This window comes from Chroicocephalus ridibundus, chromosome Z (assembly GCF_963924245.1).
Source record: "Chroicocephalus ridibundus chromosome Z, bChrRid1.1, whole genome shotgun sequence".
In the NCBI taxonomy this organism is placed as follows: Eukaryota; Metazoa; Chordata; class Aves; order Charadriiformes; family Laridae; genus Chroicocephalus; species Chroicocephalus ridibundus.
Window position 1 is genome coordinate 48,143,938 of NC_086316.1, and position 18,853 is coordinate 48,162,790.

Genomic DNA, 18,853 nt, shown 5'->3' on the forward strand with positions numbered 1-18,853 from the left:
CAGATTTGGCCTCGCCAAGGCAGAGTAGAGGGGGAGGATGAGACCTCCCTCAATCCTGTATTATGCTTTGAGAAAAACCCAACAAGCACCTGTAGAATCCTTTGGAAACCCTGACATAAGAGAAGCACCAAGGAAAGCCTGTCTGGAACTGTAATCTTGCAGTGTTGTTGCCACAGCGGCTCCCCAAAAGTCTCCCAACAGGTTGAAAGGTTGATATGCTCAGCTCCAGCCTAGCACACGCGGTGCTGCAGCCAACGGCACCAGTTCCAGCTAGGTGCGTTCTTCGTAAGGCCTAATTGGAAATCCATATTGTCAGTAATTTTGATGGCTGTTTAAAAGGCAGTGGAGGGAATGTGAGACTTAGCACTAATTGTGTGTAAATCCTAAACCTCCGGCGTACCTTCCCCAAAGGGAAAATGATACTTGTCTGCATTTCTGTTCCTGCCTGTCAGCTGCTCTTTTTCTTCCTCCTTGCTTTTATCTTCCTGTCATCATCTTTTTTTCCAAGGAGTCCTGAACACTGGAGATCAGGGAGAGCACTGGAAATGCAATTTCCTTCCTCATTTCCAAGGGCTTGTGCCGCAGGGTCAGGATGACAAGCTGGGGAGGTTCTCGAGGAAAAGTTCTGCTTGGCCTTTGCAGCTCTCGGCTGGAGCTTGCCCAGGGTAAACAGGATCCTCAGAAAATGTAGCTGCCAAACTGTGATAAACTTCTGCTAAGCATAATATAACACTGATAACTTTTTCCCAGAGGGCTTAAAAACTCCAGACTTGGTGGCTAAGCAGGTAGAAAGCAACTATTTAACTACATCTTGAGAACTGTTTCCTGCCTTTTCTTCTGCCAAATTTCATATCCATGCTCCAGCACATGGAAGGTTCTAGAATATTTTTTTTTTTTGGCAGGGTGGTTTTTTGTGTGTTTTTTTTTTCCCCACCATTTGGAAAAATGTCACTTCCCCCCATTTCCCAACTCAATTAGAAGCAACTAAACCTTAAGGAGAGCCGACCCGACCCGTTTCTATAAAAACGCTTCAAAGCAGAGGCTTGACTTGGAAAATTCTCAACATGAGTGGTTAAATTTGGCAAGGCCAAAACTACCTAACATTTTCTGGTCTATGCTTCTGTTTTTGTTTAACCCTAACTGCAGAGGCAACGACTGTGGTCTGTAAAATCTGATCAGTAATTTTGGAGGTAACATATGGTGAAGTATTAAATATTTGATGTTTCCCTGCACCCCACTGCAGTTGCTAAGGGAGAATTTCAAAATACTTTTTCTAAGCACATCTGATCTGATTGCCAAAAAGTTGATCCACCGTGCTTCAGAAGCAAGCTCGCATTGTAGGAGTGCCTATTTCTGATGCTGATGGCTTCCTTGCTGGATTGTAATGTAAAATAGATATAAATTGTTATTTTTTTTCCGAGTTATTGTGCTGTAACTCTTCTTTCTGACTCAACAGAAAAAAACACACTTACTAGTTCTTCTCTTCTGTGAATCACGCTAAGCAGAAATGATCAGGTTGCTGACTCATGGTTTCCTCTCATTGCCCTTTGCTACCAGCCAGGAAATATGTGTTTCTTCACAGTGCTTGTGTGTGTGGTGTCTGGGGGAAGGGGTTTAGTGACTCTGCATGAGTCAGGCAATAGACCTGCATTTATCTGGGGAGTGCTCAGCAGTCTTGCTGGTTGCGATGCTTCTTGCTTTTTGGCTTTCCCTCATGTGCTGAATTTGATTTTTCTAAATGCTGTCTTCTTAGGATCCCCCCCCAAAGATTTTCTTTTGTTTTTATTTTTATATTACTGCTTGGATGCCTTTTGCCCTTGTGCAGTTCTGCTAATTTTTTCCCACTGGTAGTCAAATCTTGGTTTATGTGGGTTTCCTGAGTTGGAAAGGATTTGAAATGTGGAGAGTAACACCAGAGGAAAAACATTTCTGTCAGCAAAACTAAGGCTGGCCTGTGTTAAACTTGTGGATAGGTTTTGCTTTCTTTAGATTTTGCAAGAATGGGCTATTACTAACAGCTTTTTGCCCCCAAAGTTGCACTGCAGATGTGTGGGTGCTTTTCTCCAGAAGATAAAATTTGAAAAGGCTATTTTGACTCATACTCTGTTGGGCTGGTAGCCTGTTTATTTTGGCATCTTTTGCGTTGTCTTTTGCTTAAGAAAAACACTTTCAGTCTGGCTTTTCTTTTGGTAATAAAATCAAAGGAATATATTTCCCGTTTTTGTAGTATGTCTGTGCTGCTGCGTTACTCAGCTGCTTAATATGCTAAAGATGTGCATGTTGTAAATACCACACCACTGTTAACTTCGCCTGAAATCGCACAACCCTGTTCACTTCTTGCTGCTGCTGCTTCTCCTGTTCTGGCCTCACAGTATGGCGTTATTGCCTGTGTAGCACCAGTCCTTCATCAGGGTTTCAGCAAGGATTGCGTGTGTCTCTGCTCTCGCGTGGTTTGAAGCTGACTTCCGAAGGAGCACAAACCATGAGTTTAGACCCAAATGTCGTGTCTCCCAGGAAACTGCTCTAACCAGTGAGGTATTATACCAAGTATGCTAAGGATGTCTTGTCCCTCTTTATCCCTTACTGACAAACCTACACTGAAAGTAGCAATTCGGATGCTTAAAAGCAAGAAGGGATCAGCCTTTCTTACACAGCGAGAGACCTTGAGGGAGGCGAGATGTTTAGATGCTTTACAACCATGTTGGTAGCTGGCCTAGGACATCCAGTGCTCAGTGTGCCTGCTGTGGATCCGCGTGCTTCCCACTTCCCTCTCCTCATCTGCTGGAGTTAGTGTAGAAAAATCTCAAAAAAATCAGATGGGATTCAGAAGTGCCTACCGTCAGTAGTGTATGTTGACAGTTCAGTCTGTGGTCATCAGTAGTTTAATTCAGTGTAAGAATGCCTTCCCACCCTTGAGAGTTTAGCAGCCTTTCAGATAACTTTTTGGCTTCTTGAATACAAACAGTAGCATCAGTGGCTGCAGTGTTGTAACCACAGAAGGTGGTGGGAGTCGCTTGTGGGTGACCGACTCTGCCTTGCTCGTGTTCATCCTGGTGCTGTCTTGATTGACATGATGATGCTTGTTTTTCAAAAGCTGAATTTCACATTGTATTGCAGAGAATTGTCCTGATCAGAATCCTCGTCTTAAAAACTGGAGCCCTGGAAAAGATCCTGAAAAGAGAGTTTTTATCAAAAAAGGGGATTTGTTTCGTCTGAACTCAGACGCCACAGTACACTCTATAGTTATACAGGATGGAGGTATGAAATGGCATGATGAACATCATGCTTCAGTTTACTGCATAGTTTTTACTTCTGTGATTACGTGAAAAATGTATTGGAATTTTATGTTGCTGCATATTGATCAGTTCTCCTGCTTTTACTTTTCAGCCTGCTGTCAGGCCAGGAATATAATTAAAAAGATGAATGAACACTGTAGAGTCTTTTCAGTGGAGCATTGACGTGGTTTTCGGTAGGGTATAGTAAAACAAGGCTTGCGTAGTAGCCTTCCTTGTACAAGATATGATTTGTCTTCTGATGGGGACTGTGGTATTTTAGTAATTCTACCATATAGACAGAAGAAAATAGGAATAAGCTGACCAAATTCTTAGAAAGATAAATCATAATTGGCAGGAGGTACTTTCCCAAATATTCTTAAACATATATAAGAGCATAACAGCTTAATTAATGGATGTGAAAAATAAATCTGTAATTTTTCTGTTGTTCTTGTTGCAGAACTTGGTTCTTTCAGTCTATCTGAATTTTGCTTTGACTTACATAATTTTTTCTTTTTTCCTTTAGGATTACTTGTTTTTGGTGATGATAAAGAAGGTTCTAAAAATATTACCTTGAGAACTCGATTTATCCTGATAAAGGATGGTGGAATGCTTCATGTTGGAGCAGAGAAATGCCGCTATAAATCCAAAGCAACTATTATTTTGTATGGGAAGTCAAACGAAGGTGCTGATGTGCCAGAATTTGGCAAAAAATTTATTGGCGTGGGCCCTGAAGGAACGCTGGAGTTGCACGGGCACCAGAAGTTATCGTGGACTCTTCTGTCAAAGACTATGTATTTCTCAGGGCTGGCCTATGGTCATTATACATTTAAAAGGAATTTTTCCCGAGGACTAAATGTGAGAGTGATCGATCAGGACACAGCAGAGATTTTGGATGTGCTGAAGTTTGATACTCATGAATTCGCAGAAGAAAGCTTGAAGCTCCAGAACTTACTGAAAAATGGAAGTCCTGGTCGCATTGTTGCTATTGCTGTAGGAGACTCAGCTGCTAAAAATCTACTGGAGGAAACCAGAGTGACCATTCAAAATCTCCTGGGGAGTAAATTTGTTAGAGGATTGAGTTACAGGTAAATAATTTATTTTCCTTCCTGTGCAGAGTAAGGAATAGATACAGATTCTGCCGCCTTTTGGGGATTAAACTTTGGCCGTGTCTGTTCTTAAAGTCTTCAGAGGATTCTTGGTGTTTCCTGTAGCACTGCAGTAGTAGTGTTCAGTGTGCAGTATCTTGATAGCGCAGAGACTGACAGTTACAGGTATCTGTGTGATAGACTTTATTACTTATTCATAATTGCTCTCTTTCACTGTTCTTTACAGAACTGTGTGTGAGGAATCTTTTTCTCATTCAAACGCACCGATAGAAAACAGTTGCTAGGTGAAGCTTTTAATGCATATGATTTTGTCTGGAGTAGAAAGGAATGCCAAGCTAGAAACTCAGTACAGGAAAGGGATGCTAATCCAGTATATCAAACAGCATCTTATTTCATACATGTACACTGCTGAAATGAAAGTACATTACCCCTCCACTGATTCTACAAGGGAACTGATCTGTAAAAGTATTTTGTTACTGAAGTACACTTGTAAGGTGTTTCTGTATCTTTTGACCATTCTTTTCAGATGGTCTACATGGTTTGGATGGTGGGATAGTAGAAGAGATACAAGAGGAATTATTGCACATGACTTTTTGCATTGTATGTTCTGAACTTGGCTTTGTTCTGCACAGGGTTAGCAACACAAGCAGAAGGGACACCAAGTCTCCCAACTAATTGTCAGTCTGTTTTTCAGCTTCCATTAAGATGGTGTTGTATAACCTGCTTCTGTTTTCCAGGATATCGGTCGTTTAGTTTTTCCGTTCTATTCTTACCCCTCACGATCCTTCAACATCTGGATTCCAGTTAGTTTCCTCCTTCTGCTTTGACAGAGGTGGGATGAGAGTCCGGATGGCGTGTTCTGACCTCGGTTCCCGTCAGGAGCACGTTTGTGTCCAGTGGCTTTGTAAACCTGTGGTCGTGGGATGGAAAGTGCTGGCAATGCTGCCTCTGAAGCAGTTTGGTCGGAGGTGCTGACACCTGGACATCCCCTAATAGGTGCCACCTTTTGAAAGCAGGCAAGCCCATGTGGCTGCTGTTCAGGTGTCTGGACAGCCAGCCCCGACCTGGCCTGGAGGTGTGGGTTTCTGGTGTTGGTCTCAGCCATGACCTCCACGCTGGTTTGTCTGAAATGAGGAGGTTCAGCCCGCAGCTGGGAAGAAGCAGCCTCTCTGCTGAACTGATTCTTGTCTGTTTTCATTAGCCGGTAGAGGCTCTGTAAGCACATAAAAGTGGCTCGTTCCACTGTGGAAGGCGGATGAGGAGCTCTCCCCGAGTGGTCACTGAGGAAAAGCAGCGCTGTCACTGTAAAGCTAGTGAAGTATATTTCAGCATGGGGGTGAATACGCCGTTACATCCCTCTCCTCTTTTGCCTCTCCCTGTGAAACAGCATGCATTAAAATATCTTGATAATTATTTTAAATGTTGGTATATTAAATGTTCAGTTTGTTTGCTGCTATTACTGAAAAGCTAGCCCAGTATGTACCATTCCTGTGAACACATTAGCACTAAACAGTTTAGTTTGGCCTTTTAATCCCAAACAATGAGAACACCATGAGGGCACCGAAATAAAGGCAACCAGGTTGAAGGTAGTTTTAATATCTGACTTTGAATCAATCATTGGCAACAGACTATAGTCCAGCTAGCTGATGCTGTTTTCATTTGGGGCAAATGATTCAACTTAATGATGCAAAATTGTTCAGCTTTTTAATAGATGATCTCGACTACTTCCTCTGCACACATAATTATGCCATTACACAGCAGTAAAGGACAGCAAAATAGTCTTGTTTTTTGACCTTGATGGAAGCTTTCTGTGGCATGCGATGTGTTTTTCATTTCCAAAAACTTGGATGCATTGAGCAGAGCTGTAGGAAGGGGAAGCAGCATCCAGGACAGTTCGCTGTTGCATGCTGGTGTTTGGCCAAGTAGGTGTCCAGCTGAGGGGAGGGCCAGTGAGGGGGGGAAAAGCAAAAAATCCTTGGTCTCAGCCTCCAGAAACATCGGTGACACCTCGTGCAAAGGTTGTGTAACTGTATGTGGTTCCTTTTCTGGGTCTGCGCATTTTGAAAGATTCAAAAGGTATTGCCCATCCAGCACAGTGATGGCCAGTGGCTGGCGCTGGCTGTGTCCATCCCTCCCGGCCTAATGCACGTGCCGCCTCCTGGGACTCCTGGCCCTTGCGCTGGGATGCTGCCTGCCACAGCGCCATGACGGCAGCAGCCGCAGCTGGAATGTGGACACCAGCTCCTGGTCCTCCTGTGCCCCAGTAAAGCTGTTTGGGAGTAGGATCCTGTATCGCTTCTGTCGCTCATCTCATGCGATGCGCTTTTTGGGAAAAGTGTATCTTGTTGGATGTTGTACTAAAAATGTATGTGAAAGTCTTCTCCATTAAGAGCTTTTTGCTCTTTTATATTTGCCAATTTGTATATAGGACACCCAATTATTTTAAACTTTGTTTCTTTTCAGTGAGGTCTGCCCATTTTTCTTCTGCATTTGGAAGTTGCATTTTAAAATTATTTTGGAAGAGCAGGCAAAAGGATTATATGTGATTTCTGTGCTCCTTGTCTTGTCCTTTACCTGTTTGTAAAGAATTTGTTAAGGACCGTTCTATTTAAACACTTACTTACGTTTTTCACAGGCAAGCCTGGGCTTTCGTTGGTGTCATAGGTGGTGGAAATTCTTCCTGTAATGAATCAGTGAGAAACTATGAAAATCACAGCACTGGTGGGAAAGCTCTTGCTCAGAAAGAGTTTTTCACAGTGGATGGTCAGAAGTTTGTTGTGAGAGCTTACAGCGAATGGAATGATGGTAGGAAAGCATTTTGTGAAATCCTGCAGTTGGGGAAGCAGTAAAAAAAATATTGTGTGTGCTTTTTTCACTGGAACTGTTGATTGCAATTTAAATTTCTGAGTGCTACTGTAAGTTTTTTGAGATTTTTTTTTTTTTTCCTTGCTATGGATGAAGCGTGAGGACACAGTTCTTCAGTACAACCTATTTTCTCAGTCTGTTTGTGTACAGGATGTGAACAGCATAACATTAAGAGTCTTCATTTTTAATATATTTAGATAAGAGATAAGGGGTCTTACAAAAGGCTGAAACAGACTTTTTTTTTTTCTTGTCGCTTAGTCATTTTTCAGCCATGTATATTTTAAATGTAAGCTTCTGAGGTGGTGATTATGATCCTAAAAAGAAAATGTGGTAGAAGCCAAGAGAGATCTTTTGTTCTTTAGAATTTTCTGTTGCTGTTTGATGCTGAACTTTACGCAGCTTTTCTCATACCAAGTTGAATCTGTGGTGTAAAGAGCCTGGAAGGCCTACTACTCATTTGCTTTCATCCTTTACTGATTTTTGTATTTAAGATATTTTTGATCTGAGTTTTGCTTTCTAGGGACAGTCATCTTTTTCTGTTTGTAGAATCACTAACCAATATTTTATTTGCCTTAGAAGATTTTTTTTTTTTAAGCTAGCTGGGTATTTATTGTTTAAGTAATTGAGCTATTTGCTACTACTCCTTTACTGTCATTACAGCCCTATGAAAAAAGTATATATATATTTAAAAAAAATAAAAATCCACCAACATGCATCTTTTACTTGCTGGTACTGTAGAGTTAGGGTCAAGAGTAAGCAAGATTGCTGAACTTAACGCAAATCCATTGCCAGGCAGTGAAATAGCATGTGTGTGTAATTTTGCCTGCCAAACTGTTTTATCATAGAATTGTCTAGATTGGAAGGGGCCTTTAAGATCGAGTCCAACCATCAGCCTACTCTGCCAAAACCACCACTAAATCATGTCTCTATTAGTTGTGAATTAAAAGGAAAGTCCCCCTACTTTTTTTTTGCCAGATCCTCAATTAAACGTCAGAAAAATGTCACTTGAAGCGAGCAGAGGTAGCTGGACCTACAAATTGTTGCCATATGATATTAGGGTTTTTTTTTTTAAAAAAAAGTCATAGACTATTTTTTTTTCCTGTCACTGTTCTTATCTCTTCCATTTGTTTTTTTTTTGATATCCACCAAACAAGCAGGCTGTAATGGTATCTCATACTGGCACATGTCAGAGCAAAATTGTACTTAAGAAGGCTTTGGAGCTTGTGAAATCTCATACACTTTGTATTAGTATCTTCTTGGAGATGGTGTCATATAAAGGTGAATATAATCTTACATTGTGTTTACTTTTTTTTTTTATTAGGTGTCCCAATTTCAGGCTTCCAGGTGGAAGCTGTAGGTGGAGTGATACTTAATCTTCTGGATGATGTTAGTAGTTGGGCGCCTGGAGACCGGATTGTGGTCGCAAGCACAGACTATTCAATGTATCAGACGGAGGAATTCACCCTCCTTCCCTGCCCAGAGTGTACCAAGCATCAGGTCAAAGTTAAAGGTATGAGCAGTCACAACTTGAAGAAGCGTGCGAAATACTTATTAACAGCAGTGCAGCCTGTTCATATATCTCCCTCGCGCTCGCTCTCTCTCTCTCTCTCTCTCTCTCTCTCTCTCTCTCTTTGTTGCTGTATACAGGACCATGTACTTCTCCTTCTCCTTGCTGTAAAATTGCTGCGCACGATGTCAGGTCTGCCTCACAGCTTACCATACTGACTTTCTCTTTCTCCTGTCTTCCCAGGCTCATTGAACAGTTTAGTTTTCTTCCAAGGAGATTATGCTTGTTTTCCTTTCTTGGCTCCTTTTCACTAGTTCTCTTTATATGTGCTTAAATGGCTGTTGTGGTGATTACCATTTCCTTTGACTTTAGCGCCCTTTCCATCTTTTGAAGTGCTATCATTATAATTTTTTCTGTTGTTATTAAAAAAGGAGGGGGGGGGAGGGAAGAAAAAAGAAAATGTCAATGTTTGAACTTTTTTCTTCCCTTTTCCTCAGTTTCCCCTCCACCCCCTACCAGCAAAACGCATATGAAATATGTGGCGCTTCCAAGCCTCTGCTCACACAGGATATCCCTGAGTAGTTGCAAACTGTTTTTCCTTTAGGCGTGATGCACGCAAAATGGTCACGCATGTTGTTGACCGTTTCCTTTTTTATTATCTGAGTCATTCTGCTTGACTTCACGAGAGCCTCCCGTGGGACCAGCTGCCCTGCTCTGCTGGCGTCTGTGTTTCCCTTCTGCCACTCTGTGCCCCATCTGTGCCAGCGCCCTCCTCCCTGGTGGCCCACCAGCCTCAGGTCCTGAGCCTCCCCTCTCTCTCCCTTCTGGTGGGCTGCAGTATCAGTTTCTAGCACAAACTAACTAACACTGTTCTGCAGCAGCTGATCAGCACTCTTCAGGGTCTGGTTTTCTCCCATTCACCTCTGTATGGTGCGACTTCCTCTTCTTTGAACCATTCTGCCCTTCTCTTTCTCCATTCTCAGAAGTTTTGCTGTGAATGCGCTCAAATTTTCCGGTTCCTATACCTTAAAAGACTGACTGTAGGTGCAGTTTGCATCCCACAGCATTTGCTAGTATGGGTCAGATACAGGCTTTGCTGCATTGTGAAGATATGGAAAAAGTGTCTCTAAGTTCACATTATATGTTGGAGAATACCCGGGTGTGTGAAGCCGCAGAGCTGGCTTAGTGCCATTGGGCATGACACTTCCTGGGCTTTGGTCTTAAGTGTCCCACGTTCTGTGTGTTATTGGGCACAGCATTTTAAAGAGCAAGCTTAGCTTGAAGGTTGTAGTATGAAGTTTAAGAAGGTTTTTGTCACCACTGAACAGTGTATGTACAAATTCCATTTCATCTTGGAATTCTTGTACTGTGAAAAAGCAGCTGCTTTTAAAGGATTTAAAAAATGAAAAAGGAATTGTTTTTTTTTTTTTAACAAGATACAAAGTATGGCATAAAATCCAAAATCTTGGCTTCTTTTTTTTTTTTGTTTAAATAAATGCTATCTGAACTATATATAGATCTTTAAAAGATGTTAAAGCAGATGAACTGGCCTATCTTAGAATCACAGAATCATAGAATTGTCAGGGTTGGAAGGGATGTTAAAGATCATCTAGTTCCAACCCCCTGCCATGGGCAGGGACACCTCCCACTAGACCAGGCTGCTCAGAGCCCCATCCAGCCTGGCCTTGAACACTTCCAGGGATGGGGCTTCCACCACCTCTCTGGGCATCTTGGTTTTTTTTGCCCCCAATATCGAGTTTCTTTTGTCATAGTTACAGATACTGTTTAAAAAAATCCCCAAATCACCCTATATATTTGTTCTTCAAAGAACGAATTTTTTATGGAATGGCAAACTTAACATGCTGAAGAGCTCACCATACTTTTAAATTATTTCTTGTATTTTTTGCTAAGTTTTTAGCTATTTTGGCACCTTTGTAGTAAGAAAACTAAACAGTATTCTTTTGCAGAAAGCCTAATTGCTCCTTCTTCACTTGATTTATGTACGCTAGTCAAATATAGAGAAAAACAATAGGTAAGCCTTCAAGGAGAGGAGTGCAGTCCCATTTAAAGACATCTATTGTCTTTTCAAATCCTCAACGGCAGGTACAGAATTAATACCACTCTTGATTCTACTTCGTATTGTGGTCATGACCAGTTTAGGCTTGTATCCTTTTGTAAGCTTTGAAGGGATAGTGACAGTCTGTATTCAGGCTATCAATAAATGGGAAAAAAAAAACCAACAAAAAACAAGGGCGGGGGGGGAAATCTTTTTTTTAAAAAACCTCACATAATTTTTTTTTAAGTTTACAGGACCAGATAATTTTCTCAGTTTGTATAGTTTATGTGTCCTCAGAATAGCTGTCTAAGAAAGAGCAAATTTAGGTAGGAAAGCAACTCCTCTTCTCTTTCAGAGAGGGTTGGATACAGCATTTTCTAAAGGTGTTTTGGCCGTATTTTCAGTTCTTAATTTTTCATTGGAATGGATTAGGAGCCAGCATCTTTTAAAGCCAATCTACATTTGTGTTTCATTAAAGATTTTTTAGATACCTTGGATTCATTTAAAACTTTCTTTGTTTTTGGTCTGTTCTGTTCACAAATTATTGGACTGAGATTAAGATGCACTTGCAAATAAAATGTTGGTATTTGTTTACGATTAGTTGTCTTACTAAAATAAAAAATATGTAGATGGCACTTTGTTCTGGAAGGAAACATGGAGTACCGCACTTGATTTGTCATCTTGCAACATGCTTAACTATCATTGAGTCAACTGCAGTCTGGAAGGGGGGAATTTGCTTGGGGTTAGCTGGGTGAATGTTTGTCATCTCACAGTTTTATGCTTTTTGTGTGCCTTAGCACAGAAAAGCTAAGAGAGAGCAGCACGTTGAGGTATTAAAATACAGGGGGTTTGTTGGTGCGATTAGCTTGCTTATATGAAATAAGTTTGGTTTGGTTTTAATCAATGACAACTCTTTTTTTTTTTTTTTTTTCTTTTCCTTCAAAACTGTTTTTGGGCAGAAAATCCACAGTTTCCGCATGTAGGAGAAATTATTGATGGAGTGGACATGAGGGCAGAAGTCGGAGTTCTTACGAGGAACATCTTAATCAAGGGGGAGACAGAAAATACCTGCTATCGTGAAAAGGAGTGTCAGTTCTTCAATTACGATACATTTGGTGGACATATCAAGGTCTGGAAAACATTTTAAAGTAGCTTTCTGTCATGTAAAGGCATATCGAGGGCAAAAAGATGAATGCTAAACATGGAGGGATTTGAAAACTTCATATCAATTCATACAGTTGCTCTGTGTAGAAGTCACTTCGTTCTCAGCTTTTGCAAAATTACGTTTAACTCAATAGGACTTAGTCTGCAGAATTGGAGGAAGGGATATCAATGCATGAAATGTTGTGTGGCAGGGATTAAACCTCATAAGTGACGTCCATGCACGTGTATCCTGTAATACACCAGAATAAAGTTTGATCTCCCTTTTCTGGCTTCCCTGCTTTCACTGCCTTTCTCCTTCCCCAAGTGTTGAGCATTGAATCCTAGAGATCTGCCTCATCTGAAATTGGGCAGTAGAGAGGCATGGAGAGGAAAGAAACGGAGTTGGACCATGGTGGTTTTTTATTTAATTTTTTTAAAAAATTGAAAGTAGTAAGGTTATGTAAAGGAAACTGCTTCTAATTTCTTGTATTACCATAAACATAAAGAAAGCTGGGACACAGTAGTGATTTCAAAACTAATATTTAAACTTGTATTTACACATGTTTTTAGATGAAAGGATTGAGCAGCAGTGACCAGCTCTTCACTGATGCTGGAGAAGTTTGAGTTCTTTTATTTTAAATGCAAATGCATTTGTGCTCATTCTGTGCTGGTCACAGTTTGAATTTCTCTTTCTAATATATTTGGATGCAGATTTCAATTTTATAGTGGTGGACATAATGGTGGGAAAGAAAATATGCCGTTTCCCCACTGTGTGGCAGCTTTTGTTTTGTGAAGGCGAAGTAGGTGGGCTCAAAGCACTCTTTTGTGTTTAAGATAATGTAATGAAAGAAGGTAATGACAAGCTGTGAATCTTGCAAAGAGTGACCTTGATTGCCACAATAGCACAAATACAGCAGACCCCTGGGATGTCTGGAAGATAGAACAGAAAACAAACATTTTGAGTCATCAAAGTTGTTAAACAGTTCCCAGGAGACGGTTCAGAGCAGCTGAGTTTCAGCTGCCAAACCCAGACTTCAGCACTAAAAGCATTTTCGGCTTATGATAATCTTGCTGCTCAAGCAGAGGGAGCCGAGGCACATTAGCAAATGTTAATGGACTCAGGGGTTTTGGTCATCCTGGATTTTCTGCTGGTCATGGGGACAATAGCATAAAGGAGGCTTAGTGGCAGTGAGGAGAGGCGTTGGTTCGAAGTTATACAACCGCATTAGTGCTTTTAAGTGTTAAGAGTCGGAGATCTCAGGGATGCCTATCTTTGACCATCCGTCTGCATTTTAGGTGTATAAATCTTAGGAGTGCAATTAGAGGAGGGGGGGGAAAAAGTCAGTATTACTTATTTCCCCAGAGTACAAAGTACCTATGAAAATGGTTATTTTTGATAAATGCCCACTACAGGTAAGTTAATGAAATAATAAAAAAGGGTTTTTTCTCAGCTTAGCTCCTGGCAGTTTAGCTCTTGCACTTGGTTTCTGGTTTTGTAGCAGGTTAGGTGGAAGAAAATACTTTTGCTTTCCTGTGTTACTAGTACAGCCCCCATTTTACTTTAGTTTAGGTAGTGTTACTGTTGAAGCTGTATGATTTCAAAGGCAATTTCATATCTTCCTTAACAATGAAGTTCCTCTGGACTACTGTGCCCAGTTTTGGGTTCCCGTTGCAAAGAGGATGTAAACGCACTGGGGTATGTCCAGTGAAGCCAGTGTGTGGGTCTATGTGATGATGGGTGAGGAGCAGCTGAGAGAACAAGGCTTGTTTGGTGTGGGGAAGGCAGAGAGAAGGGATCTCGGTGCTGTCTTTAGGCACTGGGGAGGGTTCAGGGAGGCCAGAGCAATTCTTGGAGGTGCGCAGTGGTAGGACAAAAGGCAATGGGACCAAGCTTCCACAAGGCAAATTCTGCTTGGGTACCAGGAAAATTAAAGGGAAGAACCAGTTGACATCAAACGAGCATCTCTGTGGCTGGAGGTATTCCTTGGGCAATGTACTGAGCAGCTGTCTTTAAGCTGACCCTGTGCTGAGTGGGTGATTGGACCAGGTGTCTCAACAGGTTCCTTTGAATCTGTATTATTCTGTGGTTTTATTCAACTAAGCCTGTCCCAGGTGGGCTACGCTGGTACAGCTTCTGTATAGACAGGCCCTGGTGTGGATGGCTTCTGTTTATTTGGACAGTATGTGGTTATACATAAAGAATATTTAATGTGCCAGCTGGTAAAGACCAAACAGTGAAGTGTGGCAATGTGTCTGGTGAAAATTGACTTGTTTAGCCGTATGGGGATTTAGCTTTTATGAAGGTTACTCTTTTACAAGGCAGTAACAATTGTTCTAACTCTTGCTGTGTTGGCCTGTGGTAACTGTGTACCTCTAACTTCTGTACATCTGGTGTGGATGATGTATTAACTTACATTTCTGTTGGTTAAAAAGCAAATAGTTGGCTATTCATTCTGGACTTCTCATTATATTTTAGATTTTTAAGAATTTCACATCTGTTCATCTCTCCTATGTGGAATTGAAGCAAATGGGCCAGCAGCAGATTGGGAGTTACCCTGTTCACTTTCACCTTTGTGGGGATGTGGATGAAAAAGGAGGTTACAGTTTTAAGACATACCTGGAAGGTCTTTCCATTCATCACTGTTTTTCCAGATGTGTGACTGTTCATGGAACTAATGGCTTGCTGGTAGGTGCAAGGAGAGTAAAACATACTGCGTTATAAAGAACTTTTAGAGGAAAAAATAGTCCTCTCCGTTCTTTGACCTTAATGCTCAACAATGTTTTTGTATTGCAACAAACAAATGAACAAGTACAAACAGTATCTTACTTCTAACAGTTCTTGCCATTCTGTTTTCTCAGATTCTTACAGGCAGCTAAGCTCTCCAGACATAGTAGTGTGTTTGTAAGGGATAAATAAAACTGTGTGCTTGAATCATCTGAACTGCTGATACTGAAGCTTCACTCTGCAGCTGTGCCAAGACAGTAAAACTAAATGGTACTTGTCAAATAAATCTCAGTAAATGCTATTGCTACTGACATAATGAACTCGTATTTCTGCAGATAAAGGACACCATTGGCTATGACACACTAGGTCACTGTTTCTTCACAGAAGATGGCATTGAGCAGAGGAATACTTTTTTCCACAACCTTGGGCTAGTCACGAAACCAGGCACTCTTCTTCCTACGGATAGGAACAGCAGCATGTGTATTGGTATTAGGGATAAAGTGTATGGAAGTTATGTCCCAGTGCCAGCCACAGACTGCATGTGAGTATTTCATGGTGAAAAAGTAAAACCAAACCAGCTGCAGCAGTTAAACTGCTGATAATCTCTTGACCACATAAGATGGGAACATTTTTATGTATAATTTAATGAATGCAGACACCTTAAATGTAGTTCACATAGTGGTGGTATTAAAAAAAATAAAAATTAGCATTTAGTCTTTTATTGAAGAGAGAAAATAAGTTGTTTTGTAGGAAGGTTCTTGTTTTTGCGATGCTTGTTCAACAGACTTTTAAGGGTGCATCTTCTGTGTAAAGGCATGCAATTCTCAAGTTGTCACTACTATTTTTTCTGCATACTACTAATCTCTTGGAGAAGCTTGTTTTTTAACAAGTTTATCATTGCATGAAGTATCTGAACAACATTAAAAAAAATACCGTGAATTGAACTAAAAAAAGAAGCATTTTTGACTGCTAAATGAGGGGGATTGTGAATTTTATTTCATATGTGAAGTAGCGACTTCAGACATCAGTTTAACTTTTTCTGATGTGCTTGTTACAAAGGGGAGATATTTCTGTAGGAGCTAGAATTTTTTCATAACATCTTTCTGAATAATATTTCAGGGCGGTTTCGACATTCTGGATTTCTCATCCCAACAATCATCTTATAAATAATGCAGCAGCAGGTTCACAGGTGAGGCGTATGGATGTAATTCAACAGAAACTGTTCATGGCAATGGTATTTCTAAAACTGGCATTTGGCATTTACACTGCCAAAAATACACACTTTTTTATTTTTATATATGAATATGTTCTTTTTATATTTGGCAGAATATTGGCATTACGAGTGCTGGGTTTGTCTAGGTGTGCATTTAAGAGATGCCAAAAATCTTTTTTCTGGCTGGAACAGAAGAGATATCTTCCTCTTTGTAGTTAATAGACCTGACAATAGTGTCAATGTGTGTACATAGAAACAAATCTTTTATTTCCAAAGAACTAGTGCATTTCATGTTAAGGCTTCTGTAGCTTCTGTAGGTTGTTGTGAGTTTACTGTGTGACTGCTCTGCAAGATTTCTCTGCATAGCAGTAGTCACTGGAATGAGAAATGACTACAAAAAAAAGTACGTTGTGTAAGAAACAGCTAAAACACTTTTATTGTCAGTCATTAGTCACTTGTCCCAGCAGTGACTACTGATAAATGTTTTTACTTGTTGTGAACCTTATGTTGGTGCAAATCTCTTGTCACGGCTGCTTGCAAAGTAAAGCTGGACTACTCAGTATGTGTTGTGGAGGAGGGGGCTGAAGCCTCTTCTACGTTGAATGAAAGGCTGAGATGTGTGTGGTTTTGAGTGGATTTTTCTGAAGAGATCGGTGGGAACAGAACACAGGGAAGACTGTTGTTGTTGCAAAGGCTCCAGTGCAGGAAGTAGAGTATGAGCGTGTGTCAGTTCCTTCTTAGGCACAGAGTACATAATAAACTGCTTTTAATAGAACAGAATTCAAAATATTTAAATGATTTGAAATACCTAGAGTATAAAAAAAAAATTAGAAAATTTTTTTCTGCTTTTTGTGTGGTCTGGCTTTTTTTGTTTCATTTTTTTTTTTTTTGACAAACTTTTCTGGTTGACTACCACTAGGAAGGATCTGGATACACTTAGCAAATCAAGCTGATTCTTCTCTTCCCAACACAGTGTCTTTCCACTTACCCTGCTTTGTGTAATATTCCTTTACCTTGTTTTGTCATTGCAGGCTATGTTAAAGTAAATAGCTTTCTTGATCTGATGCTTAAAACCAGCAAAGTTTTTTCTGCCCCTGTAGAGTGTCACAGTAAATTTTAACTTCTATTACCAGAATGTGCCTGGTCGGAGTAACATTTGTCTATGTTACGGAGCTTGCCTCTCTGATATACCTCCCATGCATGGATCTAAGCATATTGGTATAAAGGGACTACAGCTTACGTTGTTTCAGCAACAGAATGCTTCAACTGTATTGATAACAAAATCTGCACTATAGAGCTTTTGCTGGTATATAAAATATAACAATTCACAAGCAAATGAAATAATTCCATTGCCTCACCCAGCTCCTTCATTACACAATGAAGCCTATTGTAAGGGTGTTTCGGCAATAGATGTTTCTTTTGTTTGAGTTGTATATGAGAGAGAGGGTTGGAAAAAAACCTTTTTCATTTTTCTGAATGCTTGCAAGTGCTTCAGGAGCTTTTAAGTTTATTAAACTTTTTTCCAAGCATCAGGAAGTGTTTTGGATAAAAATTGCTTGAGTCTGCCAAGCACAGAGCTGCATTTAATTATATGTGAAGTAACATTTTGGCATTTTTATTAATGGAACAACCACATTTGCTTTGGAATTGTTAATCACCAGCAATGTCAAAGTGTGTCATCATTACGGATGGGAATATGTTACTGAGAAGCAGAATTTCCAGGACTGTTTGGAAAATTAGTACGTCCTCAGAGTGAAATGCGTGAAATCCTTTAAGTCAGAGTGAATTTCTTTATCCACATTTCTTGAACATGAGGATGATGACTATTTTTCATGAGATGGAACACTTAGTATGCAGGGTTTCTTTAGCTGCTGTTTAACGCTTTACTGTGCCTTACGTGATGATTCTTTTTTATTATTATTATTTTATATGGGCACAGAGCGTGTAGTCAGACAACATTTTTCATGTTTGAGGTATCTGCTATGCAGGTGCTGTTGCAATGCCACCTCTTGTGAACCCCGATGTGGTTGAAAGGGGAACTTTTATGGGTCTCATTTAGCAGATAAATCCAGCTTCTTTAAGACCAGGGATGTTGAAGAAGTGGAGAAAATGAACAGACGCTGAAATTATTACTGCATGTTATTGGCACAGTGCTCTGAACTGGCCAGACTTCTTGATGTGATTTTTTTTTTTCCCCTTCTTCTGAAAGCTCTTGTGGGTTTTTTGTCTGTGTCATTAAATTCTGATGGGAGCAGAGATGAACAAACCTTCGTCAGACTGTAACTGTTAAGGAGGAGAGGAGTGGTTTTGAGTATTTTACTGTAAATGGTATGATTTACTAGTAAACAAAGGAAAATCAAGCGTGTGTGATGAAATGTAACTGAAATGCAAAAATTACATTAACTCTGTCACTTTTCTGATTTGAAATACAAGAGAATCTTAAATGTGTGGCATTACATGGCTCTGCTGAGAAGCAATACACTTCTTAAGTGCATATTATTCACTAGAATATAGCCTTATTTGCAAACTTCTGCTTTCTCGCTGGTCTCTTATTTGGAGACTTCATTTTGAAAAACATATTCTATTGTGCACAGTTGGTTTGGGCTATGTTCTTACTTGCTTTCTTACTTAAAATATCCAAGTTCAACTTAGTGTATGCTGATTTTGTGATTTAGACGCATCAGCGGTGGTAGTAGTATCAGACTCACTTATAAGTAATGTCATTCTCTGCTTACTTGCAGGATGCTGGAATATGGTATTTGTTCCACAGAGTTGCTACAGGAGATTCTCATAGTTTAGCTATTGAAACCAAATCAGAGCTTACACCCCTAGGAATCTTCTATAACAACCGGGTTCATTCTAATTTTAAGGTAATGTACTATCTCATTAAAAAAAATTCAAGGATTGTAACTATTCTATGTTAGGACTTGTCTGTTTACATTTCAAGCTGGTTAGGTGGTGGA

At 40.2% G+C, this 18,853-nt stretch overlaps 1 protein-coding gene across 2 annotated transcripts in view; it reads left to right on the forward strand.

The window, feature by feature from the left end:
- Window positions 1-18,853, forward strand: part of CEMIP2 (cell migration inducing hyaluronidase 2) — a 53,578-nt gene that overhangs the window by 16,769 nt on the left and 17,956 nt on the right. For both annotated transcript variants that reach the window (XM_063320164.1, XM_063320163.1), the window contains exons 3-11: window positions 3,118-3,258; window positions 3,799-4,360; window positions 7,017-7,186; window positions 8,568-8,756; window positions 11,769-11,938; window positions 14,429-14,638; window positions 15,013-15,218; window positions 15,797-15,866; window positions 18,632-18,760. In XM_063320164.1, coding sequence (XP_063176234.1) covers window positions 3,118-3,258; window positions 3,799-4,360; window positions 7,017-7,186; window positions 8,568-8,756; window positions 11,769-11,938; window positions 14,429-14,638; window positions 15,013-15,218; window positions 15,797-15,866; window positions 18,632-18,760 — 1,847 coding nt within the window. The remainder of the gene's footprint in view (window positions 1-3,117; window positions 3,259-3,798; window positions 4,361-7,016; window positions 7,187-8,567; window positions 8,757-11,768; window positions 11,939-14,428; window positions 14,639-15,012; window positions 15,219-15,796; window positions 15,867-18,631; window positions 18,761-18,853) is intronic.